The sequence below is a fragment of the Canis aureus genome, chromosome X (genome assembly GCF_053574225.1).
Source record: "Canis aureus isolate CA01 chromosome X, VMU_Caureus_v.1.0, whole genome shotgun sequence".
Taxonomy (NCBI): domain Eukaryota; kingdom Metazoa; phylum Chordata; class Mammalia; order Carnivora; family Canidae; genus Canis; species Canis aureus.
In genome coordinates, this window is record NC_135649.1 from 116,649,755 (window position 1) to 116,677,454 (window position 27,700).

The following is a 27,700-nucleotide window of genomic DNA, read 5'->3' on the forward strand; positions in this document are numbered from 1 at the left end:
CACTGCTCTCTCGAGAAAGAGTTTGGTAAAGAAATCCCTGAAGTAGAATTAGCTGAACTGTAACCAGAGCCAGAGTAACAGGGAAGGGTTGGAGTTGGAAGTCACTACGCGTGGCAGCCAGGCCTTACAAAGAAGGGGAAAAGAAGACATTCAGAGGAAGGAGGTCTAACACTCTGGCCTCTAATGAGCCCATGCTACACTCCTGGTGGATTTACTCTCGCATTACCCTTAGGATGATCTAGGGAGCGGCACAGAACAGCCTCTGGGGATGTCGGATAGGAGAAGGCAGGAGTCATGTAGGGTAGCAGTCAGTAAGAAAGGTATTCTGGTGGTTGTATGTCAGAGATAACACATTGGCAAATGACAGATGTATTTGGAGCCCTTGGCATAGAAAACTTCCACAGTATGTCCAAATTTTACATCCTCCCCAATTCCAACTCCCTTTGGGGGAGGGGTCTATAGAGAAGGCTCCCTTCCTGAATATAAGAACCATAGTCAACATGTATTGAGCCTGAGCTAGTTGACATGAAAGGACACAGAGATAGATAGTACATTTTATAGATGAGGAAACTGAGGCACATGGAGACTAAAATGCTTGTCCAAATTTCCACAGCAGACAGGCAAAGGTCATTACTGCGAAGCCAGACAGTCTGGTCGTGGAGATTGCATCCTGCACCATCACGCCGGGAAGCCATCTTCACCCTTGTGTATACACTGAACTAACCCCAGAGCCACCACATTCCACAGATTCAAAGCATGGAAAATTGGAGGGAGAGGAAGGCAAGATTTAGTTGTTCTGAGGAAGATATTTTACATCGTTTAAAATTGTTTTATTATTTTTTAAAAAGAAAGTAAATGCTGGACCCCGGGCTATTGTTTGCTGACCATAGAGCAATGTTATTTGTAGGGGCTTTATTGATCTTGGTTTTTTGATAGATTATGCAGGTGCAATTTATCAAGGCGAATGTTTTGGGACCCAAACGATCATTCCTTTCTTCTCTCCTCAACCTCTTCACTCCTCACCACTCCCAGCCCGATCTTATTCCTCAAGTATTATTTATCTTCTAGAAGAGTCAGGTGTTTCAGATGAGGCCAAGATGAATTCTTCCCAGCAGGGAAGTATTTTTGGATAAGTAAATGTCAGCCAATGATCCCTGCTGATAAGCCTCTAGACCAGTGAGGGCAAAAGGAATTAAAAGCCAAATCACCAAACAATAAGTAAAAAGCCCAATTAACAAGAATTTCACAACAAACATAGGCTGATGACTGTCTTATTAAAGCAATATGGAACACAACTAGAGATCACTGTGTTCTGGAAATGTGGGAAATTGATTGAAATCATTTTTCTCTTGTGATTCCCATATTAAGCTGTTCATAGTCAGATCTCTGGCTTTTTCCCCCCTAATTAATTGAGTTGTTAACTATTTTTTATATTCTTTTTAAAGTCTTGGGCTTAAATCAAGCTTGGTATTTTCAGCAGTCATTTACTAATAAGAGGCAAAGTTCAGATTTATGGGAAAAGCCAGTGTTTTCATTTTACCTGGAGTTGGAAGAGAAGACAGTCAACTTGACATTGCATATAAATAAGATAAGCAACTTGATCTTTTTTTCTTGATAGAATTTTATATTGGAAGAGGCGTAATGTGCCATAATGATGATAATTGATAGAATGGCCATATAGTCTCTAAATGATTAGAATGGAAAGAAGCTTTATTTAACATTGCAAGTTTCAAATGGTGTGTCTCCACATGTGCCCTTTTACTACAGGTAAACTCAGTGGGCAGTCTGCACACACATGGGTGCACATGTGCGTGCATGCACACCCATTTGTCCTATGTTGCCCTGTGGCTTTGAACCACAAAAGAGAAAAGAATGTAAATATTTTCTGATGTTTCCAGGCAGTCAACCACCCTTAGGGGTGGACAAAAGTTTGTGTTTTTTTCTGACTTTTATCTTTCCATCAGCTTAAAGCTTGGCCTGTTCCCAGTGAAGCCCTAGGTCAAGGGCAGCCCTAGCCTTCTACCTCCAGCATGAATGTGGCTGGTAGAGGTCTGAAAATGAATGGCTATTCCTCTGGAACTAAAACCATTTTTTCTTCTGGAGAGAACAGCTAATTTAGCTGAGCTCCGAATTTATCTGTTTTAAAAGCCAACTGGAGGGGAAACCATTTTGGAGTGTGCGATTTGACCTGGGGAAGAGAGGATGCTTCTCCAGTTCTTAGAAAATTTCCATACAAGATCATGATTCCTGGAATGCTTGGGAAATGACTTGTTATGGATAGTTGAGATGTTCAGTTTTAACCAGCAAGTCTGTTTTGCTTCATCTTTTGTTTAAAATCTTTGAATTAACAGGACTTGTTCTTCCGCCTCAGGAAGTGCTGTATAGGGCAGTAGCATCTAATAAAAGTCTTGGGGGTGATGGAACTGTTCTGTGTCCGTGCCATCCCATATGGTAGCCACTCGTCCCATGTGGGCTTTTCACACTTACCATGTATCTAGTGTGACTGATTCACTGAAGTTTAAATTTTATTTAATTTTAGTTCTTTTAAATTTGAATAGCCACGTGGGGATACATACTGAACAGTGCAGGCATAGAGTATAAGTTCCAGTTAGTATAAGTCTCTGATTTCAAATATTCTGTTGTATTATCATCCTGCATATCTGAGTTTTGCTTTGGAAAATGCAGCAACTGTCCACTGGTCTCTGTCAAAGTGCAGATGACTTCTGGGTGATCCTTTGAACTTCTGTCTTCAGTGCAGGCCCTCAGGAGAGGTGATTGCATGCTCTCAAGGCAGGTGGCTCTGGAACTACAGCCTGAAAACCAGCTTGTTAGGTTGCATTTTCCTTTGCCCTTTCTAATGTGTGAGCTGTGAGCATTTTCTGATTAATTGGAGTTGTTACTGATCCAGGTCGAGCTCTTCAGATAATTCAGACCTGATGTCATTAAAAACAAGAAGAAAAAACTACATTATAGCCAGTTGAGGCCCCAAAGTGAAGTTATATCATTGATGAGTTTCAAGTCCGAATAGTTCAGGCATTATTTGAGTCAAAAAGAGAACCCACTCAATGTGAAAGCCGCAGGCACCCAGCTCTTTAAGGGTTTAGGGCTTAGATGATGTGTTTGACCTCTGACCCGCCTGCTCTCTGGACCCAGTTAACCTTTGGCAGAAGTTCAGCAGGAGCTGCTTTGATGGTCATTTCTCTATTTTTATTTTATTTGTGCCATTTCTAATTCTTCTTTCTTCATCCCATGATGCTCATCTCTTTTTTGTTGTTTGATCTTATTGTTCCTGCTAAAGCCAATAGCTCCTTTCCCTTAGCCCATCTTTGGTCAGAATGTTTCTCTGAAAAATTAAGTACACGTGCAGTCGTGTCTACTCAGAATTTACCTGAAGGGAAGCCACTAAGATCCAAAACTCATGTGGGAGGGAGCTGAAGGAAGGAGCCGTGTCTGGATTAAAGCAGAAGAAAGGGAGGACAAACTTTTAAATAAATAATTTAATTCGATTCTGAATTACAGAAGTAGTTTATGTTTCTTGTGGGGAAAAATTAGATCTTTGTGCAAACGGCTACATCTCCTTCGTAGTTTTTGCCAATGCACACATATGTGTATGTGTCCAAATTAGCTACATGTTAAGGTCAGATGTAATAGTCACGTATGATACGTAGTTTTGGTCTTAAGTTTTAGTTTATCACATTTTCTCCACTAATAAATTTTCTTCTAAAGCATACTTTTTATCACATTACTCCTTCAGCTAGATGTAAGAAAATGTAGATTTCTCATGATATAAATAATGTTGTGATCAACATCTTTGAGTGTATCTTTTCATGCATTTTGATGCCTCTCTTAGGGTAATTTCTAGACGTGTATTTGCACCCCACTCCCCAAGAGGATGTATGTTGATGTCCTAACCAACAGAAAGTGAATAAGGGCAGAACAGATTTCAAATTTATTAGTGACATGAGAGTGGTCATGGTGAGAAGGAGTTTCCTTGAACTGAATTCCTCACTTCATTTGTCTCTTTAGCTGAACTTCAAAGACACAGTACAGCTTCATAAATAATCTACTTTTGCTTTTTTCCTGATTTAAGAATTCTTTGAGTATAAGTTTGGGTTTATTAGTGCATTTATGGTTAGTATTGCTATTTATTTCAGCCTGTGCTTTGAGTCTTGGTTGTTAGCATCTAGCGATTTTCTTCCATATTTTACTCAAATATAATGTTGGGCAGCTGACTACACCTGAGTTTTAATGAATAAGAAATGTTCCGTTTTATTCAATTTACATCAGCTATGTTATACTATGTGGCGATAGCCACACATGTCTACATGCCAGAATTTTGTCAGTTGTGACCATCTGCCACAGTTGGGGAGTCACAAAATCAGATAGTCTCAAAGTGACTGTGGAACTTTGGAAGTCACAATCCCAAAGCCAGTGCACTTAATTTTGTTAGGGAGAATATGTATCCAAAATAAGCTACATGTTACAAGATGCAAATATACATTAACAAAAAGAAGTGATAGCCAAGAGCAGAAAGGAAGAGTTACAATGAGAGGGCAATTTAAAACAGGCATAAAAGAGCCTTATGGTCTCTGAAATGCCAAGGTGGCACACCTCACTGACAGGTGCTCATAAATCTCATTCTGGATCATCAAGGAGATGCTATGTTGTGGTTGATATACATTGTTTAATGCGACGGAATACTGTCCATTATAGCCTACCATGAAAATGATTATATTAAAACACATGTTTGGCCATTGAATATGCAAGTTTCCATTTCTCATAAAATTAACTTATGCAGTACATCTCACTCCATGGCGAATAGTCTTCAGAGTCCAAAACCTGACTTTTCCCCTGTAATTCAAAATGTGATTTGAATATGTATATGTATATGTATATGTATAATTTGAATCCTTATAAAAGGGGAGTTATTTTGTCAGTGACTTTTCCAAATAGAGAATCCTCTTATATCAGAAAAATTGAGAGCAATTCCAGTCTGACTCCAAAGTTTGTGTTTTTTCCAATATCACACATAGTCTCCAAGTAACATCATCCCTTACACCCTTAAAATGTTTCTCAGAAGAAATAAATGTAATGGCAATATTTTCGTGAACCGTGAAAGGCAGTGTGTGGGGAGGCATATGTTTTGGAGACTACACCAGGATATATATCTCTATCGATTGGATTTTTTTTCAGGGAAGTCACTGACAAAATAGTTCTCAGTTCTAGCCAAATAAGCTTTACATTATTGGGAGAGACAGTTCACTGGCATGATAAAAGTCATGGGGCTCCTGATACCGATGTCATAACCCATTAATCATTCATGACCCGCGATTGAAAAACACTAGCACGGAAATAGTGTCATCCATCTAGGGGCAGATGGTTCCTGCATTGGTTAATTCAGAGACACAGTGATGGCTCCAGAGACTTAGGGGCTTCACCTCTTTCCATTTGTCCCTCCTGGTCATAATATGGCAGACACAGCTCCAGGCATCACATCCTCAAACAAGTAGATCCAAAGATAGAGCAGCACTCTTTCCTAGCGTGTGTGTGTGTGTGTGTGTGTGTGTGTGTGTGTGTGTATTTTTAATTGGAAAGTAATCTCCCCTCCCCCCAAGAAGCTCCTTCTCTCCTAGCAGACATTCCTTGGGGCCTCATTCATTGCTCAGGTTCCATCACAACCCATCCCTAAACCAGTCACCAGCAAAGGGAATCAAAGCCATATTTGGCATGGCTATGGTTATATTATGGTAATTGATGCTGTAACTGGCACGGAGGAATGAACATTCATTCCCTGGGATGGGAAGGGGCTCATGTGCCCTGAGTTTGTGGAAGGCCAGATGCTGGGAATAGTTCCAGCTCTGCCAACAAGGAATGAGTGGTGAGGAAAGCTATTGCGCAGCTAGCTAAGGAAGTCTGCTGTATGTGCCAGGGCATTTTGACCATACTTCTGTCAGAGTGTTAATGCTGCTAGGTCTTCTCTTATCAATATCTGTGAGCTTATTCTATCCCTTTGGTAGGCTCTAGATTCCTTAAGGTTGGGAACTTACTGTTTTTACCAGTCTGTGGAATGGTGCCTTACCCTAAAGGGTGATAAATAAATATTTACCAAACTGATTAGAATTGGTTCATGAGAATTCATTAAAAGCTTTCTTACTTTTTTTATAGGATCTAAATTCTTTTAAATCAAGTTATTTGTTTAAATATCAAGACCCTCCCAGTAAAGTTATGTTTATTCATTCCAGAAAATGATTAAGGAGGCTTGATCATAAAGGTACTAGAATAAGGTTACTGTGGGTGCTGTGTAATGTAAACCTTAAAAAGATTGTTTACAATTCTGTGTGGGTGTAGGAGGAAAAAAGGGTTAGAATATAAATATGAGTGGGAAAGAAAACTTGTATTGAGTCCATTTTATGCATCTGTTAACATTTTGAAGACTATACAGTGCAATTTATCATCTTAAAAATTATTAAGTGAAAGAGATGACTTGTATACAAAATCACTGTGATTCTCTACTTGAAGCTCTATATAATAAAAGTTTTCTTAGGAAAACTGATTACTCCAATAATTTAAAATTCAGAATGTTATCACATAATTTCATTTAAAAATCTTTTTCAGTAGAATGAGATCAAAAGATTGGATTTTGGTTACTAATGCAGTACAAGGTATAAAGCCTGTGTTCCAAGTCTTAATTTGTTTTGTAATATAAACACTTCTCACAAGTTTATTTTTTTCAATTTAAAGAATTCTTCATACAAACTTCCCTTTGATTCGGTTTCAGTGACTATACATGTTCATAATTTTTCACTGTATCTACTATTGTAACTACTGTATAAACTTCTGGTTTTTTTAAATGTTTTGAGATGATGTTAATTTTCTCTTAGAGGAAAAATAGTCCTCATTTGCCTGCAGAATGGTCAGTTTTGTAGGTGTGAATGAGCACCCCCTACTTTATCCAAGAATAGCCATTTTGATATGTTCTCTGAAGAGACATGAACTTTTAAGCTTAAAGCAACACAAAGACATGACTGATTTTTAAAACATTTTATTGTTTGCTAATGGTACTGATTTTTAGTTACAGAATTTACTAAGTGAAGTGATGGCAGGCGAAACTCATCATGTTCTTGTGTCATTCTGAAAGCACCTGAAGTATTTGCTTCAGTTGTCTCATTTTCTGATGTCTTAATCCTTAAAAATAATAACAAAAGGAAGAATTAAAATAATTGACAAATATTCCTAGTGAGTATCATTTACAGTCACATGTGTGGCTTCCATTTTGCCAGAATGATGTACAACCATTTAAATCGAACTCTATAAATTGTCAAAGTTTCTTTGTTATCTCATTGTCATTAGAGAGGAGATATCCAGAATGGATGTCCCTGCCTTTAGGACACTTGCAACTCTTTTGCAATCATCAAGTAGCAATAGCTACCCTTCTCTGAGCGCTTCCTGAGCTCATCACTTGATTTTATTTTCTGTAAAACAACTCTAAGAAGCTACCCATATTTATACTCTGATTCTACACAGAAGTTTTAAAAAGACTTTAAACTACCTGCCCAAAGTCACCTTCCCATAAATAGCTCGGGCACATTATAAAGTTCATGGCCTGAATCATTAATGAAGTGATAAATAAATGCATTTTCTATACGAGGGAACATTACCTTAAACTAGAAGGATTGACGATAGGCACCAAATTATTGGGGATACAGCTTCAAAAATTCTGCCCCATATTCTCCAGAGATATGCCCATCATTGTGGAGCCATATGTGGCACATACCATATAATTTCTTGGTGGGAGACTGTGGTATTTGTACTTGGACGGAGGCTTGAAATTATCTGAGGTAGTCACTTTCTCTTATTTTAAACAAGGGAAAACACCCATAAGTTTGAAGTAACTTGTACAATACTGTTTCCTCTTTGGAGGCAAAGCCAGAACTGGAACCTGGGTATCCTAGCTCCCCATCCAGGTCACCCCTACCTCACCCCTCACTGCTTCTCGGTAGAAGATCATCAATAACCTTTATAAGTTGGAATTACATATGCAGCAGAATTACATCATCTCATATACACAGAATAAGGGTTTATAGATATGCGTATGAGTCATTTATTTTATTGGCTACTTCCCACTCATTTGGAAGAACTGACTGTAGTGCAATTAATTTTGTTCTTAATTGTGAAAACTTCTTGCTAAAAGTTTAATCTACAAACCCAGCACTGAAAAGGAATCTAATAAACTGTCTAGCTTCCTCCAAGTTAGATTAAAATCCACTCTAGGCAGGTAATCTTCCTTTAAGGAAGTTCAAGAGGTCTTCGAAGAGATTTCCCACCTACCTTTCATAGCCTGTTTGGATATTTGCATCCTTCCCCATTCTCAAGAATTACCCTTTGTAAAATCTTGAGTGCAATTCTAGCCTATTCTTATTAGTCCAACTCTTAAAATATAAGGAGATCTGATGTTCCATTATGCTGTCTTTAAAATTAATGGGTTTCAGCAATACATATTCTGGGAGAGATTTAAAATAATCCCATATTTTAAGGGAATCATGGTCTTGATTACTAAGCTTCATGGATAAACTTATTTATAATACAAAGTTGCAACACATGCTTGGACAAATAGAGTCATTGACCTGTGTAGCTACTGAAACCCTATACCCTGGATTGTTCGAGAACTTAGACCTCTGGAGACCAATTTTGCCAGGTGTTGTATGTAGTGGCTTTGAGGGATACTCACCACTTCTTCCCGCTTGGTCTTGTCTGTTGCTGGCCAAGCTTCCAGAGGCAGGTCAGGAAGCATGGGGGGCAGGGGCTGTATGGGGAACATCGGAGGCAGAGGTGGCTGTGGCGGCAGGGGCTGGATGGGGTGCACGGGTGGCTGGGGCTGGATGGGCTGGTGAGGCTGTGGCTGGACGGGCTGGGGCTGGAAGGGCTGCTGGGCAGGCAGAGGGAGGTTTGGCTGGTGGTGTTGGGTTGGAGTCATGGAGTGTTGGCCAGGAACTGGCATCATTGGTTGCTGGGGGACCACGGGCTGCTGAGCTGGCACCATGGGGATGTGGTGATGAGGCTGCAGGGCGTGATTCGAGGGATTTTGCTGGGACAGCACGGGAATGATTTGGTGGTGCAGCCATCCACCCATGGGTTCGTAACCATAGGAAGGGTACTGGTGAGAAACAAAGAGTCAGGTTTACCATCGGCTCCATTGACTTCCAGCTGGAGAAGTAGTCATGTTTTCTTTGTCATTATTACTATGAATAGTTATTCATTTTTTTCCTGTGCAAGAATTTCTAACTGTGTACACAGATATGACCTTTTACAGACTAGATTTTCCATTAGTGTCTGTATGTGGGATAGATATGTTATTTCATTTAAAAGGGAATTGAAATGCATGCCTAGTATTTTAAGGGAATAAAGAAAAAAATATCTACATACCGGATGCCTTATCATGTTCTGGTACCACTTCAGAGGGGTAAGCACCTTAAGAAAAAGAGACATTAGAATACATTTGCTTTAGTTTAGTTGCATGAAATTTAGACTCACTGATGCAGTCCTGTCAATATTGATAGCCCAAGGGGCACCTGGGTGGCTCAGTGGTTGAGCGTCTGCCTTCGGCTCAGGGCATGATCCGGGGTCCTGGGATCGAGTCCCGCATCGGGCTCCCCACAGGGAGCCTGCCTCTCCCTCTGCCTATTTCTCTGCCTCTCTCTCTGTGTCTCTCATGAATAAATAAATAAAATCTTTAAGAAATATACTAATGGCCCAAAAGTGCGAGTTCTATAGAAGAAAGAGTAAGGTAAACATTTGTCAGGTATTTCTTGGGGTGTTAGGCGCTACATGACGTCCATCACACACATTGTTCATGTATTCCCACATACTGTGAGGCAAGTATCGTCACCCTCACTTTTACAGACTAGCTCATGGGGAGTTAAAGATGTTCATGAGCTTGGCTGAGGTCATAGAAGTAGTAATTCTGTTGAATTCCACAGTTCCTGCTCTTCTTTGCAAGAGCAGAACAAAAAAAAAATTAATGTGATATAACATTAGTCATATCCTTTTTTGATCTGATATCACAATGAAAAATAAGGCAGAAAATCTGTCCCTCATCCTAGAAACACAGGTTTTCTGGTCAAATATGTCAACTTTTTAAGGTCTATTAGAAGATCTTTGCTTAAATTGTTATTAATACTTTTCCTCGGCTTGTATGAGTAAACAGATTCACAGATTGCCATCTGAACCTATGAAGGAAATAAGAGTTTCATCTCTCCCTACACAGTATATACTTGGTTAACCTCTGTTCTGGGGGCTCTTTCATGTTACAGGATAACATTTGGTATCAGTACAACAAACAATTACTATCTTTGCTCAAATTATACTTGACAAAACACATTTTATGTTGCTTAACTATTTTGCTCCTCAAGCCATGTTTTGAAGTCTGGGTATTATAATTATTTCCCTTCTCCAGATGAGGAAACCGAAGTTTTAGAGAGAGAAAATGATTTGCCCAAGGTCACGTGATTGGTATGGGGTTGAGGAGAGCCTCAAACCTGATTTCCAGAAATCTCATGCTTTCCATTGCTCTGCAGAATGTCTCACAGACTGCTTGGTCACTGATCACTGATCTTTCAGTAAAGACGAACAAAGGAGACACATAGAGTGTGAACATCTTAGAATCAGGAGTTTCTAGCTGGAAAGGATCTTTAACATCTTACCTGACTCCCCTACCTTTCACAGGCTGGAATAGAACAAAGCTGTTCAGCCAGAGTTCACTTCCTGCCCTACCATGCAGCCCCACCCTGAGTGGTGGTTCATGATGGATAGCCTTATAGCCATATAAGGAGGAGAAACTGAGTCAGAGAGGCCAAGTAGGAGTATGCTGGGGCAGTGCAGGCTTGAGGCAACCCATCAGGGCTTAAACCAGGAAGCTGGTAATGGGAACTGAAAAAAGCAGGACTGAGAAACATCTTGAATAAAGAATCAACACACTATTCTTTACAGAGCCCAGGGCATTGTTAACGCAAACAATGGTCAAAATTAGTAAAGAGAAAAATTACCTCATAGCTGAAGTTGATATAACCAGGGTGCCCAGGATGAGGTGGTAGCTTTTATAGAGGGGAAAGGAGAAGAAAAAGAAAGGGAGAGGGAGAGAAGAGGGAGAGGGGAGGGGGGAGAGGGAGGGAGGGAGGGAGAGAGGGAGAGAGAGAGGAAGAGATTAAGTCAATATGCAATTGTTCACATTGAGAGAGCTTGAAGCTACTTTTAAAAAATCTATAAGGTGCAGAATATATTTGAGGTCTCCTTTTCGTTTGGACATGTACCCTGTGTAGAAGAGGAGCCCTCTTATTGTAAAGAGGTCCAGAACAACCGAATGACATTCCTAAGACCTGGAAGCAAAAACCAGCACACATTTATCCTTCAGTGATCTTTGGACACGCCCCCATCCTTGTTGTCAAATAATCCTACTCTCTCCCATCTGCCAACCTGTGTCTTAATGCAACTCACTCCACGTTGGAAAGAGAGATGGGTTTGTCTTACACGATTATGAAATACCGACAAGAAGAGAACTGTCTCACAAACCTTCCCTTATAGATCAGGGGGTGGGTAAGTCCTGAAGGATCCAAGAGATTCCTCACAATTGGCACGCAAAGCACATTGAGGGCAATGAGAAGCAACAACCACCTGTGAATTCTTGATGAATGAGGAGATGCGTGCAGTAGAGTGGAAACATTAAACATCCCATGGAAAGTGAAAGAGTTGATTTCTGAAATTTAAACTGATTCTTCTTATTGTTCTGTCAAAGTTTTTATGGCAGACAAAATTTCAAGTTCAAAATAAAAAAACCAGACCAAATAATTATCTACACCAGGACTGTCTGTCCTGTCAAAAGGAGGCCACATGACCGATGCCTGCGTTGTGCACTGTGGGTTGGCCCTGGAGTGGGGGAGAGGGAGAGGAGGGAGGCTCGTATGGATCCTCTCCCTCAGACAGGGAGCTAATTAAGGCTCTATTATTTTTAAATGCTTGTATTTTATAAGAGAGTTTATTTGCTCTCATCTGAATTGGAATTATTTTAGTCGGGTAACTGCCTTTCCTATACCTTCTTGATGTAAACCCTCAGGGAGTAGGGGTGTTTGGTTGAAGAGTGGGAGAAGGGCTCAATTTGTAATACAGGGGCCCCTCAGGGGACTAGGAATTGCCACAATGCAGGATTTCAGGAAGGCACAGCACAGAATCTTGGTCTTGTGGGTGAGAGAGGAAGAGAGGAGGCAGATATGCAAGCTTTGCTGGCTTCTGGTTGTATCAACTGCTCTCTATGCCACCGAAAAGCAGATGGGTCCTGCTTTGCCTGCCTGTGATCTAAGCTCTCTGACCTTGTGTACCTATGTCTAAAGAGGATGGGTCAGACTTCCTGGTACGTGGCCCATTTGAATGTAGGAAATATCCACATGTATCGGGCATAGGTAGGATTCTGGACAACCACACGGAAGCCCCCGTGTGCTTAACAGGTGCACCCAAAGGGATGGGGCCTCTGACAACAAGGAGATGGTTCAAGAAGGAAATTCCTAACACAGAGATCTTACCCTCCGACGGTAACAGCAGTAGAGTTTGGAGGGCAGGAAGAGAGTTGGACACTCGTTAGAAATTGGGTTTTAGAGAAAATTGGCATTTTTGTAGTATTTGCCTAAGCTGTTCGAGCACTTTCTCTGGAGGCCTTTCAAGGGTCCCTTCTAAAAGTTTCCTCCATCTAGAGATGGGCGATGATATTTACAAGTTAATTGTCTCCACAGAATCTCCTGAGGTGCTTGTTAAAATGCAGAGTCCTGGGCACTCCCCCCACTCCTGCTCTACTGAATCAGTCTTGGGTGGAGGCATCTGGGAATATTTTTTTTTTATAACAAGCTCTTCCAAGTGTTTCTTAAACACAGAGACATTTGAGGACATCTGATCTTGTACTGTCTTAAACCCTAAAGTTTACCAACTGTGGGGCAGACTTTTATTTCCAAGCTTGTGAAATTGAATATTATGCAGGGGTATTTTACTCACGGGCATAGCAAAGGCTGCTCCCAGGAGGCAGGCAAACAAAATCCAGGTCCCCATTTCTCGATGGCCCTGAAATAGCAGTTGACACTTTAAAAAAAAATCTTTTTGCAGATATGGACATAATTAATGCTCTATAAAACCCACACAATCCATATTAGTCTGTCACTAGTCAAAATGAATAGGACCGTTCTTTGTGAGCTTACTTCCTTCACACGTGATTTCCAGTTCTGAGCTCATTTCATTGCTTTTGGAAGCACAATAGTGCTAAGGATGCTTCTCATTTAGTTGAGAGCTCAACAAATTGTAGTGATGTGAAACTCTCGTTACATGATTTGACATGTTATTTTCCCATACCTGTGCAGCCTGTGGGGTCATAGAAGCTAGATGTAGCTTACAATTAATGACCACGAGGACAGAGTTGGCTCTAAAAGCTGTGGAGATCTTCAGGGTGCACAGTATGTGATACTTTCAGAACGAGGAGGCACAAAAATGGTTTGTTTGCACCGTCCACCCGAGCATTGCTACTGTTAAAAACAAAGACTAATCGTCTGAGAAAAGACATTGAAATAATCTACCAAAATAGGGTAAGGAAGGAGTGGAGTGAAGTTCCAGGTGTTTCGATTGGTAGGACCTCAAGCAAGACCCTCAGGTAACATCTCTGAGTTCCAGATGTGGAGCAAAAGATGGGTTGAATGGAGAGGAGAGGACAGTGCGAATATTTTGTGATTATCCCATGAATTTTGAGGGACTTCTCCTTGGAAGATTCGATATTAATCAATGACATCTTCCTTTTTGTTTGGCTGTGCTATAATTATACACTTTATGACCCTTGGGACACGGAGAAAAACAGGCCATCCTAAAATATGCACATTGCTTTTTGGTACGAATTGTCGACTATGAAAACTGTCAGGGGATCCCTGGGTGGCGCAGCGGTTTGGCGCCTGCCTTTGGCCCAGGGCGCGATCCTGGAGTCCCGGGATCGAGTCCCACATCGGGTTCCCGGCATGGAGCCTGCTTCTTCCTCCTCCTGTGTCTCTGCCTCTCTCTCTCTCTCTCTCTATCATAAATAAATAAATCTTTAAAAAAAAAAAAAAAGAAAACTGTCAGAAGAAGGATCTTAAATTGTGCGTAGAGAGTGAACACCATGTGCAATGATGCTGGCTATAAAAAGTGCACCGATGTTTTCTACCTCCGAAATCTGTTTTTCTTAAGTTTGAATTAATGTGAAAAAAAACCCCACATTTAGTTGATGGTTCTATTTGATGTAATTAATAAACAAAATGGCTTTTAAAGTAGTAGATGACAGCCTGTGGGGGGAAATTGTTTTTTTCCTTAATTGATATGTAATTACAATAAATATTTTGCCGTGAAATTTGGCCCTGAAAAGTGCTTTGGGATTCTGGAAGTAAAATTTTAAAAAATACAAAGACTTTGCTGCATTAGAGAGTAAAATAATTCATCTAAGTAATCAGAGTCTAATCTAATTATGGTCTGACTGAGGAAGTAACCGAAGATGACAGCATAAAGTATTAGAAATGCAGAATACATTTGCAGCTTTTGTACATGAAATGCAAAAAAAGAAATAAGTACAACAGAAAGGATACCAAATGAATAAAATCCACATACCTTTGAATATGCGTATTCAGAGGAAGTTTCTGTCTGAAACTCAGGGATGCTTGATCCTTTAGATTTCTTCCAACTAAGAGCTCAATTTATATCATTCACGGCATCTAGAGCAACCAATCAGATTTTGGAAGGAAAATGTGTTGAGTAAAACTAAAAACCCCTGTATCATGAAGTTTTAAAAACTGTGATCAAACAGAAGGCTGCATGTTGTGATTAGTGCATATAGAGTCTTTCATTATGGGCAATAATAGGTTTAACAGGCAAAAAAGTTCATCAGACTGTTTTTAAGTCAGCAAATAAGTTGACTGCACATGCTGATACATTCAAAGTTACTTTTAAGAAGGGGCTATGTCATTGTCTGTTCCCTGGCTCTAGCAAACAAGGTTGTTCTTTACCCAAAAAAGTTAGATAGTTGAATTTCTGTAGTGTAATCAGCATGTCCCCTAGGGTTCGCCAGCCCTCTCAGATCAGGATAAGTTGATTCAAACCCCCATTCTGGTACACCCCCAAGGCTCTCCCCTCTGGTAAACCCCCAAGGCTCTCCCCATTATTTCACTGAAAGTATTTCCTCTGTTCTTGTGGCCATTCCTTTATCACCAATCTGGTGTCCACTGAAAGAGGGGACAAAGTCCCTTCTACTTGGCCCCATCCTACAATGCATCTGCCATCCAAACAACCATGAACTCAAGATGATCACAGTAGCAAAACTTCTGCTGACGACCAGAAGGACAAGGCAAAAAAGGATGTCACACACCAGACCACACACTTAAACGGTGTGTGTGGGACATGGTCCTGGCACCCCCATCCCACTTAACAACTCAGCGTCTCTGAATATGATGGTCTTTCTTTGCCCACATCCTACTGGCCTAATCCCATTTTCTCTCTTTTTTTAAAAAAGTTTTTATTTATTTATTCATGATAGACACACACACACACACACACAGAGGCAGAGACACAGGCAGAGGGAGAAGCAGGCTCCATGCCAGGAGCCCGATGTGGGACTCGATCCTGGGTCTCCAAGATCAGGCCCAGAGCCGAAGGCAGGCGCTCAACCGCTGAGCCACCCAGGCTGCCCCCATTTTCTCTTATAAGCAAGTCCCAATTTCTCTCTTTCTTTCTCAGACTCCCTTAACTTCCTGCTGTGTGCATCATCCCCATGTTCTCAGCAGCCTCTCCTTTGCATAAATGATAACCAAAGTGCTTCTCTCTCTAAGAGGACCTCTGATCTAGCTATTCAATTCGTATGTCTTTTGCCCTTCTACCTTAGTAAAGCATATGGATTTTTCTTTTATTCTAGCAATTGATCAGTTAATAAGCAAATCCGTAACTGGTGATAAGAGGTAGCTGATGAGTTGTACATCAATATTAGATCAGTAAAGGGAATACTGACTAGATCATCAGATGCTAGTAATAGATCATCTGATACTAGTGGTATAGCTAGATCTCTTTTACTTCTTAAGTAATCTTTTTAGGGCATTGGCTGAATTAAATTCAAGGAGAAAATACCCATGAAAGGCAGTGTAGTACTATTAAAAACTAGAGCTTAGACCCCAGCTTCACCAAGGGTGGAGGGACCATTGACAAGATGCTTACCCTATCTGAGCCTCAGTTTCCTCATCAGTAAAATGGAGATAATTATAGAATCTACCTAGAAAAATGAGTGTGAAAACCAAATAAGAGGCATCTCTGGGGGAAATGGAAAATTATCATCCTCCCAACCTCATCATTTGGCACACAGCAAATGTTTTTAAAAGTGCTAATAAATAAGATTGTAAGTTGATCTTTGCAGATAAATTAGTAGGGAATGAATGACCCTGTGAAGAAAGGTAGATCTTTCTTTTTTAAAAAGATTTTATTTATTTATTTATTCATGAGAGACCCAGAGAGAGAGACACACACAGGCAGAGGGAGAAGCAGGCTCCCTGTGGGGAGCCCTATGCAGGACTCGATCCCGGGTCTCCAGGATCTGCCCTGAGTCGAAGGCAGATGCCCGACCGCTGAGCCACCCAGGTGTCCCAAAAGGTAGATCTTTCAATCAGAGAGTGAGAGAGAGAAATCACAGAGAAGAAAGTGGAAGATTATAACAGGCTAATGGTATGAATGAAAGCGAATATAGAATATAGTTCTAAAAGCCAATTGTGTCCAGGGATTGCATTTATTTATGAATATGTTTATTGCAGAGGCAAGAAGGATTCCTTCTCTTTGAAGGAAGTTGTGAAATGGATTTTAAGAGAATTGGCATCCGCTTGCTTAGAGGAGAAGGAGGTGGGGGGTATACAGTAAAGCGGTACAGGAAAGGAGGAGGGAGAGGAAAGGCAGTGTAGATCACATCATAATCTTTTCCAATCTTTTTTTCTGTTTTATTTAATTACATATATTGGTGGCTGAAGAGATTCAGGACAGATTTTTCCTGCAAAGTTGTGGTTAATCTCTTCTAAAGAAGTCATTGGTGAACTGTTAGTGGTCTTGTAGTTTTACAAAATTTATCTCATTACTTTGTGTCCTGTTTCAAGAATGAGAGGCTCATGTATTTGTCCACAAGGATCAACAGAAAGATCCCTCATTGTGGCATTACTTTCTCTAGTCCACTGGATAGTGAGTTATTGCCAGTTCACCATGGACAGTTGTTCAGGCCTTGATGGCAAAGACAATAGAAACGATGTGGTTCTTTCTGTTTACTTTCTCCCACTGCATATTCTGAGTCATAGGGTATTAAAATATGGATCTCTCTGCAGAAATTTCTTCCACTAATTTATGTCCCACATATGCAGTTTAAAAGTTAATGTTTGAGGGAGAAAAACAAAATTTCAATTGAAAATTTTTTCCTCCAGGCAATTATTTCATTTATGAATAAGTTGAGTTTATAAAAGAAGACAGAATTTACTAGATCGACTGCTTACTTTGTTATGTAGAGGGCATAACATTTCCAGAGTGTCTGTGTTCTTATTTCCCTTGCTCTTTGATGTCAGATATTGTCTTGTCATTTTAAAAAGAATCACTATTTTAAAAAATGGATCATAAGCATAAAATATTTTCCTCTATGGCATTATCTCTGGGACAACTGCGACAAGATGACCTGAGAAGGTGTCTTCATTCACTTATGCACTCATTCCGAATGTGTATGTTGAATAGCCGTTGAGCCTGAGACCATTCGTATTACTATAGGAGACAAATACACACATGAATTGATCACTGTTTCTAAAAGCTTTTCTCCAAAATGATGAGTGAATAAACATGCTTATAGATTACAGGTTCCCATTCTTATTTAGTGGGAAGGAAGAGCGTCCAAGAAAGGATTATCAGAAATCACACTTGGGACACCTTCTGGCCCAGAAACAGGTGCTCTGTGTCCTTCCTGAGGTCTGTGGGATCAAACAGGGCTACAAAACATGCACCTCATGTGGAAGGACCTCAGGCTGGGAAGCCTTCTACTTTTTTTTGGCACAAATAAAAAATAAGATGGTTCCTGCCTGCTGGTGGTCAGAGATGAGGGAAAGCACGGGTTAATCCCAGGCACTGAGAAGCTGACCCACCAGTATTACGTCTCCTTGCTTTGGCCTGATGGAATACGTTTAATGAAGGGAGACCATGGCAGTCAGGAGCTGGAGCAGTCTGGAGCTCTGAGAGGAAGCACGTCTTAAATGTCTTCACCTCCTGTAATGCCTGGCTTCAAATGGTAGGCACTCAACAACAACAACAACAACAGCAACAGATTTTATAGTTATTCTTTTCCTTGACTCGCAGCTCATCACGTTTTCTGTGTCCGTGTTGCTTATGCTAACAGCTTCTCCCCTCCTAATTTGCTGCTTCTAATTTACAGTGTGCTAGGAACATCTGATGTCCAAGCTTGTTAGAATTATGTGTGGACTGCAAGTAAAGAGATGCCCCAAGCGGTGTTGGCTCTGGAGGCTCACTTGTGAGAAAAGCTCAGACATTTCAATCTTGTGGCACTGCTTTTTGACTGCTGGGAGGGTGTTTTGTTTTGTTTTGTGAATTTTCCCCCTTTGCTGAACTTCCTGGTTTGCAGCAGTGATTGAGACATGTAAGGTGATCTGCAAATAAGTCAGGTGTTAGGAGTTCCAGAAGCCTTTCTTATGTGGGAGCTCAACTCTCAAGTCTTCTTTTAAAGCAGGTCCAAGATTGTCCAATATTCTGGAATAATTTCAAGAGTGCGTACTCTTAAGTAACCAGAGTCAAAGTCAGCTTTTAAATGTTTCTTCTGTGGACATTTACTTATAAGAAAATATTATTCTCTAGGCTGGTGTTTTGTGGTTTTCTTGGTTTTTGTTTGTTTGTTTGTTTGTTTTTGCTGGAGAGTTGTACCCTCTTCAGAACTCAGGTACACCACCACCATGTGATTCTAATAAACACAGTGATTTCCCTTTGCAACCCTTGGAAGTCAGATATTATGTCTTATTCTGCTTTGGGAGCTCTTTGTTACCTAGAAAAATCTTTTACAAGCTAGGTGCTAGATTGAATGTGTTGATTAAATGGAGAAAATGAAAAGAAGTTACCTATGGCATTATGAAAATATATCAAAAAGTCCTTGATCTTTGTGGAGTCTCCATAGACAAAGAAATCTTGGTATCTTGATTTAGTGATTTTGATGGGCCTTTTAGACAGCTAGGATGGATAATTCAGCATCGCTGTCAACTTTTCCTATGGACTTTTAGGCAAATGGATTCTAATAAGAACCTGAAAAGGGAGATACTGTAAAAGGCTTCAAATCCATTATCCTAACATCCTTTTATATTTGGCTCTGATCTGTTAGTTCAAACTATAATTTACTATAAGCAAATAGGCTATGATAGATCCACTTGATCTTTTCTTATTTGTGACTGAGTTTGTTTGCTTAAGACAAATAAGCTTTATTATCATTATTATTATTATTAGTAGTAGTAGTAGTAGGAGGAGGAGGAGGAGGAGTATTTTCTTAGGCTTCTAGAAATACTTCAGCCCAAGTAGTAATTGGAAAAGAATAAAACAAAAAACCCTCTCTCACTCACATTCACATACTTTGTTGATTGCAAGCCATCAGCACCTATTCCAGAATACCCTGGAATTAACTATGTTTTGCGGCTGGTTGTCTGAAGCTTTGAAAAAAAGGAGGGATTGTCTACTGGCTAACAGCATTCAATAAGTGAGTAGACTTGGGATGGGGAGCATAAGAAAAGCAGTAACAGAAGTAAGGGAACAGAAAAAAAGGCAAAGTAAGAAGAGGGAAATGCATTGTCATGGTAATTCCAAGCAGTAATCAAAGATGGTGACAGGCTTATTAGTAAGCCACCAGTGTCCTGAAAAGAAAAGCTAAAACTTATTATTAATGAAGCAGTAGGAAATAAAAGAGCTATACAGGAAAGGGAGATGGCTCTGGGTCACAAGCTCTGAACATATTCCTCAAAGACCAAAATTGTGATGTGACTTCAGCAGCCATTATGGAGCACTTAGTATATTCCTAACACAGTCACCAGCCTTGTAGTACAAATGTGAATAGGACAGTGGTCCAGGCTCAAGCTACTCACAGCCTGGAGAGGATTCTCCACTCTTGAGTTGGAGTAGAGAATGCTGAGAGGGGCCGTTGGAACAAAAACCATCCTTCTCGCCTTCAGGAAGCCTGCATACTCTGTGTCCCTCTCTGTGTTCGTGGACGGGAAAGGGGTGAGGAAAGAGCAGAGGGAGAGTAGTGCCACCAAAAGGCACCAGGGACTATGGTGAAGGCAGGCCATCCAGAGTATTCCAGTTGTTCTTTGGGTGGATTGGGAAGGGGTGTATTCATTGTAATAGGACCACTTCCATCTTTCAGATTGAAGTCCTGTACTTTGTGCTCCTGCAGTGATGGTGCATTAACTGATACACACACACTGAGTCATTGGGGGAAGAGTTAATTATAGCCAGCGCCTGCTGTTTCCACTGCGAACTATATTGAAAACAAAATGTCTACCAGTAGGGGGCTGGTTCAAATCAACTATGGCACACGCAATATTCAGAGTGAGGGTGTTAATCTGTATTGGTTGACATAGAAAAATGTTTGTGACACATCGTTAAGTGAAAAAAAAATAGATGTTTAAAGTTGTCTTTCTCTAAAACGATTCTTCCTTCCTTCCTCTTCCTCTTCCTTCTTTTCCTTCCCTCTCTCCCTCCCTCCCTCCCTCCCTCCCTCCCTCCCTTCTCCATTTGAGGAGATAATCACCAAAGCATTAACAGTAATTACCTAAGAGACTCCTTTCTGAAAGTCTCTGGGAAGCTGAGATTTTATTTATTCTAAGTAATCCATGAATGGAACAAATGCAGGGGAGATTCAAGAAGTTAGGGGCATAATTTCTCAATCATGTTCAGTAAGAATCATGAGTAGGTGACAGTGCTATATCTCCCATAGGCCCTGGGTTTATATAATATTCATTCTCAGAGGGGGAAAAAGCTGAACAAAAAAATCACAGACCAAAAAAAAAAAAAAAAGATTTTCTTTAAAGTGATAGGATCCTTTTTAGATCAGTAGTAGAAAATATCCTAATAATATAAGCATTCTCAGAAAGAGTTCATACAGCTTGTAATTTGAAAGATCTGTAAGCATTTGCTAAATATCTGGTGGAGCAATTCTCAATATGGGAAATTATATGCAGATGGATAGTGTGTTGTTTGGGTTATAATTAACTGGTCACTGTCGGGAATGAAAATGTTACATCTGTGTTAACAGAGATAACACAGTAATGTGAAAACAAGCATTTTTCCTTCTGCTTATTGGGCAAAATACACCAAAGTAAGTTGCACTTACCTACTGGGGTTCAGCATACACATGCACAGACTGGTATTTTCTGAACAAAAGCAGTATGCGATGGTGGAGAAAACTGGTCCTTGGCAGGATGGCCTGGGTCAGGACCGTCGTTGGGCCACTGACCCACGATGCCTGACCTGAGCCAATGGTCTTGACTCTTTTGTACGCTTACCTCACTGCCTGGAAAATGGGAAGACATCAGGCAGGGAAAGCTAGTGATGTCGTTCGATACACATGTAGCTCTTCATAAATACGACTTCCAATATTAAGAGTGACAATTTTAGTACTTGCTCAAGGGGCAGAGGGAGAAAATTTAAAGAAACACAGGGAATGGTTCACCACCTAAAAGGTTGGAAATGATCATTATCGCATATTTGCTCCACAGAATGTCTTCTGTTGTTCTTGGACAGAACATTCTTGCATTGTTGCCGTTTAGGGGCATACTTTTCATCTTCACTTCTTAAGGAACTGCCCACAGGGATACAAATATAAAGTGTCAGAATAGGATTTTCACATGATCTGCTCATTCTACAGGGGACAAGAAATATGTGGTGAGGCCGAAGTATCAGTGATGTGTTGTCACTCCTGGTATCCATTCCAGTTACTGTTTGAGCTAATGGTCCCTTGAACGCAGACAGCCCTGAGCAGCGATGCAGCTAGGAGCCTCTTCTTCACGTCCCTAACTGATGTAAAATCCAGTGATAGCAGCTGAGAATGATTTTCCAAATCTCTATAAAAAAAAATCACATCATGAATGGTATGTCTGCTTGGAGTATTAACTAGATTTGAAGCTGATATAATTCTGAGGAATGAAATGAATCAGGAAGAAGACCAGAAATTAATCTAATTCTACGCACATACATTTTATTATAGGGAATTTTTTACTTGGAATGAAATTAAACAGATGTAATAGTCCATCACAGAAATCTGTGGACTGAGTGCAGGTTTGTTCTAATTGTAGGCAACATTTTCCCCAGTATAATGCTAACATAGTTTTATAAATAATCATAATAAAATCTCCTTTTTTTTTGTCTTACCTAGTGCATCATCTTTATCATCATCATGCTCTTAGGAAAATCATTGTCATGTGCTAAATTTTTTTCTCAAAAGCATTTCATAGGGACACCCGGGTGGCTCAGCGGTTGAGCGTCTGCCTTCAGCCCAGCGCCTGATCCTGGGGTCCCGGGATTGAGTTCCGCATTGGGCTCCCTGCATGGAGCCTGCTTCTCCCTATGCCTGTGTGTCTCTGCCTCTCTGAGTGTGTGTGTCTCTCATGAATAAATAAATAAAATCTTTTTTTAAAAAAAGCATTTCATACATCTCCAGAATTTTTAAATCATTAGTATAAAATATTTATTGAGTATCTGTAATATCCAAGGCATAGGACACATAAAAATATATGGCATGATATCCATATGATGGAATAGTATTCAGTCATCCAAAGGAACAGAGCACTGGTACATGCTACAACATGGATAAATCGTGCTGAGTGAAAGAAGCCAAACACAAAGGACCACATATTATCTGATTCCATCCTTAGGAAATGCCCAGAATAGGCAAATCCTTAGAGACAGATTCATGATTGCCAGGGGCCAGGGAAGAGGGCAATGGGAGTGACTGCTAATGGGTTTGGGTTTGGGGGAGGGAAGTGATAGGAGGATTTTGGAATTAGTGGTGGTAATTGCGAAACCTTGTGTCTCTACTAAAAGCCCCTCGGTTGTACACTTTAAAGTGGTGAGTTTTATGGTGTGTGAATTATATCTCAATCTAAAAAAAGACATATCAGAAATAAATACATGTCAGTCTCTACCCTCAGGAAGTTCACAGTCTTTATACATTTTGTAAAATAAAGAGGGGCGCCTGGGTGGCTCAGTTGGTTGAGCATCTAACTCTTGATTTCAGCTCAGGTCTTGATCTCAGGGTCATGAGTTCGGGCCCCACACTGGGCTCCATGCTGGGCATGGAGCCTACTTAAAAAAATGTCAAGTAAAGAAACATGAAATGCTAAACACAGTGCAATCGTGAGGAATAATAGCGCAAGAGTGGCCACATGATGATATCCTTATTGATGGTGACAACTCTGATGATGAAGCTATCATTAAGTGCCAACCTGTGTTCTGGCATCTTACATGTTTAAATAATTATTGATTATGTCCCATGTGCTAGCCATGTTCTAAATTCATCTACTACATCAGTGAGTAAAAGACAAAGATCCTTGCTCACAATCCTGTAGAGAGCAACTGCGAACAATAGATATAGTAAATAATGCTATGTTAGAAGGGAGAAGGGCTAGGGAGAAGGAAAAAGCAGAGCTGGCTAAGGGGGGTTTGAAGTGCTGAGTGGCAAGTTTGAAGAGGGCAGTTATTTTCAAGCAAACCCATGGAGGAGATGAAGCATTCGCCTGGGTATCTCTGGGCTAAGTCAGGGCCAGCATGAAGGCATCAATGTGGAGATGTGCATGGTGCATCTCCATATCAAATAACATTATGGGAACAATTGGAGATTGAGCTACTTTAGAAATAAAGAAAATCTTAAAGTCTTTCCTGTAAAATATAAGGTTGCATTTAAAGCATTGCCAGAGAATATTCTCCAGGCAAAACTAGAGCTCCTCAAAAATGCTCTCCAGTATTATTAGTTCTTGCTTAGTAAGGATAGAAATTATTGAGTGAAAGATCTATCAAAAGAGTTTTAATAACTTTATTGATATTTAATTTCCATACCATGAAATTCCCAGTTAGCATGTACAGTTGAGTGAGGTTTAGTATATCTTTTGTATCTTTACAAAGTTTGCAACTTTCACCACAGTTTAATTCCACAACATTTTCGTCACCTGTTGAAAAGAAATCCCGTCTTCATTAGCGGTCACTTTGTGTTTCCTTTCCCCCAAGCCCTAGACCACCACCAGAGTCTACTTTCTATCTCTATGGCTCTGCTTATTCTGGACATTTTGTATAAATGGAATCATATACCATGTGGTTGGAAAATGGATCTCTGAGAAACCTGTACTGGGGGCGGTTCTCAACATTAGCACTCTCAGCATTTGGGGCCAGGTAATTATTGTGGGGGGCCGTCCTGTGCACTGGAGGATGTTGAGCAGCCTCCTCGGCCTCCACGCACTATATGCCAGTAGCACACCCTTCGCCAGCTGTGACAGCCAGGAGTGTCTCCGGACATGGCCATGTGTTCCCTAGGGGAGGAGGGGAACAAAATTGCTCCCAGTGGAGTACCACAGATCTACAGTTACCAGAGAATTGAGCTGGGACTACAGGTGGAGGAAGTGGGATTGGTACTGGGACCCAGCATGCTGTTCTGGAAAGACCATTGTTTCAGGGTCCTTGGAGGTCCAAACATTGAACCCCAAGTTCTAAAGTTCTGTGATGCTGTGATGCCTTTTAGGAAATGGTGAAGAGATGAATAGGGGAAAGCAGCACAACAGTTATTTGGATGAAATTATTGTCCAAAAAATATCCGGTGGGCAAAGTCGCCTATTCTTCAGATTATTTAAAGAAGATTGAAATTGTCATTTAAAAAAAAAATAAAAACAAAGTGGAATATGCCAGAGGTCTTCATAATAAAGGACTGGAACCACGCATGGTGCCAATAATTCAAAAAGCATATAAACTTAAATTTGGCATGTTCTATGTTAGAACCGTAGAGGTGTATTAAGGGTTCCCAAGGAGTTTTGTTTAACTCAGCGTTAAAATTGACCCCTTGAGCAAGCAAAAAGAAGCATGAGATTTGATTTATACTGTGGCTAACGAAAACAAGTGGGCAATCACAGTTTAGTCATATCTTACTAATCTAACTTAGTCTAAGGAATGGAGGGGAGAGAGGAAGTGTGTGGGCTTTAGAAATACGTAAATTTCAGAAAAAAAAATCAGTTTATAAGTGTGACCTCTTTTCTGCTCAGAAATGCACGAGTGGAGGAGGCCCTCATCTTCTGGTAACTCGTTTATAAATGAATGGGCTACAGGATATCGTGCCTTTGGCACCCATTCCTGCTCTCGAGCTGTGCCCTGCTCAGGGTGGGAGGCTTCAGATCATTGAGGTAACAAATGGTGTGTTTCCTGCTCTCAGTTTAAAGGAAGTGTTTGGTCAGTCTGCCTTTGTGTAACCTTGACCCTGTAGGACTTGAGAGGCTGTGTGTGGCGGGGCTATCAGACTAGTTAGGGACCTCAAATTGGGTTTACAAGTAGGTCGCTGTTATGTGGTGGCTTCTCTCTAAATACAATTACAGAATGTTGCTTTTAGCTTTTGTTTCTATCAGGGCTGTGTTGAGTGCCTTAAACTCATGCTGACTTCAATTTATTTAAAAGGACATGTTCCGAAGATGTTTTCGAGATGTTAAGTGTGCATATTTGTAAGATCATGTCCTTAACCTGTTCTCCCACTGCCAGCTAGGATGTACAATAGATAGAGCTCCTGAAGGAGCCCGAGTCTCACAGGTCAGCTATAAAATCGAATGAGAGCAAAACTTCTGGAAAAACCTCTCTGTGCGGTGATTCATCTGGGAAGAGCCGTTCCCCTCAGTTGTTTCAAGAATGATCATGGGGACCAAACGAAGTGATCGAAATCAAGCACACACAACAGCGTTTAACCGTAGTGAGCACTTCACAGACTGGGAATATGCTTCTATGTGTGTAAGCGGGAGCATCCGAAACCATAGCATGGTACAGTTTCACCACGCGATCACTTTTCTAGCAACACTGCACAGTCTGAGACCAAGTAATATGGGGTCTCTTTACAAAATGCTTCTTGAAAGGCCACCTTTGACTTCTTTAATAATCTTAATTTAGAAGAAATTGGCCTCAACGCAGATTACACTTTAGAACTACTTGGTGCAGCTTTTAAATAATATTCATGTCTGGGTCCCATTCCACCTAGCTTCTGATTCAATTGGTCCAAGCTATGGCTCCGGCTCTGACTGTGTTTTTGAATCACCTGGGGAGCTTTCAGAAATTTCAATGACCAGGAACATCTCTGCATATTCTGTTTCGTTTGAATATAATGTGCGGCCAGGGCTGAGATGCATGGGATACAATCTAGCCATCTGGCCTATATGTCTCCTAGACCTTTACTGTATTTGAAAAGCTGTAGTTTTATCAACTTTGCCCAAATCAGTGGGTTTTTTTTTCTTTTTGAGTGAACTTCCATTCAGTGTCATGTGTGGAATCAAGAACACTCAACACAATGACACTTGCCCTTGATTATAAAGTAGTAGAAGCAGATCCACAGTTTTATCATGATGGCAGACCCACAGGGAGCACTCAGCAAACATTTGCTGATGATGGGCAAAAAAAAAAAAAGTGTTTCTTATGGTCTCTTGGTTTATTCATGAGTATTTCATTTCAAACTGGATGTTTCACAGAGTCCGCATGAGGCTGCTAAAATGTTGATTCAATGAATGGGTACATTTCATGAACCACCCATCTGAGTGGGTTACTCTGGGTGCAGCTGTTTTGATTTTTCCTTCCTCTGAATATATGGTTTTGTTCATTTAATCAAACAAATCCAGTTGTTTTGCCATTTTGTAGATGCATTCTTTGTGTGGCCAAGAATTCTGTTTGCGGTGGCCACACCATAACTAGATTTGAATGTGGAGCAACCCAGCAAACAAGTGCTAATTTGAATCAATTGTGAAGATTGCCAGCAACAAACCAACGTGACCTCCACCACTGGGTTCAATTAGCAACCCTGCAGGCAAGGAACTAGGTTTATTTCATTATCATTTCCTTCATCCATCAGAAACCCTCATCTTGCTGAACGAAGAAATAATAACCATCTCAAACTTGAGGCGTATTTTGTTCATCTTAACTTTCCATATATCCTTTTTTCTGAGTGCAAACATAATGCATATTTGTAAATAAGTTCAACAGTATAGATATACAATAGGCAGAATGTCAAAAGTCCCTAAGAATCCCATCCTCAAGTGACAGCTCCTATTAACCATTTGAGGGCGTAATTTCTGGACTTTCTGTGCTTACAATAACATGCATTTCCTGGAGAAATTATAGTAGACACATTATCATGCTGGTCTGCAACTTTCTTTCTTAACTTAATATACATTGGACGTCTTTCCAGGTTTGTACAGAGTGAGCTACTTTATTTTTCTTCAGAATTCTATTGAGTAGATATCCCATTTCATAGCATATATAGCCGGTCACCTTTAGGTTGTTTATATATATATATATATATATAGTTGGTTAGTTATATTGTTATATATAAATTGTTTTCATATATATACACACAATTACATATTATATATTTTATGTG

At 40.3% G+C, this 27,700-nt stretch overlaps 2 protein-coding genes across 4 annotated transcripts in view; one reads left to right on the forward strand and one right to left on the reverse strand.

Annotated features, from left to right (window-relative positions):
• Window positions 1–27,700, forward strand: part of ARHGAP6 (Rho GTPase activating protein 6) — a 481,194-nt gene that overhangs the window by 348,071 nt on the left and 105,423 nt on the right. The gene's annotated exons all lie outside the window — the stretch shown is intronic.
• AMELX (amelogenin X-linked) lies at window positions 8,633–13,086 on the reverse strand. Its single transcript, XM_077888606.1, has 4 exons — window positions 13,033–13,086; window positions 11,043–11,090; window positions 9,424–9,468; window positions 8,633–9,154 (listed from the first exon to the last, which is right to left on the reverse strand). The coding sequence occupies exons 1-4, from the start codon at window positions 13,084–13,086 to the stop codon at window positions 8,633–8,635; spliced, it is 669 nt and encodes a 222-aa protein (XP_077744732.1).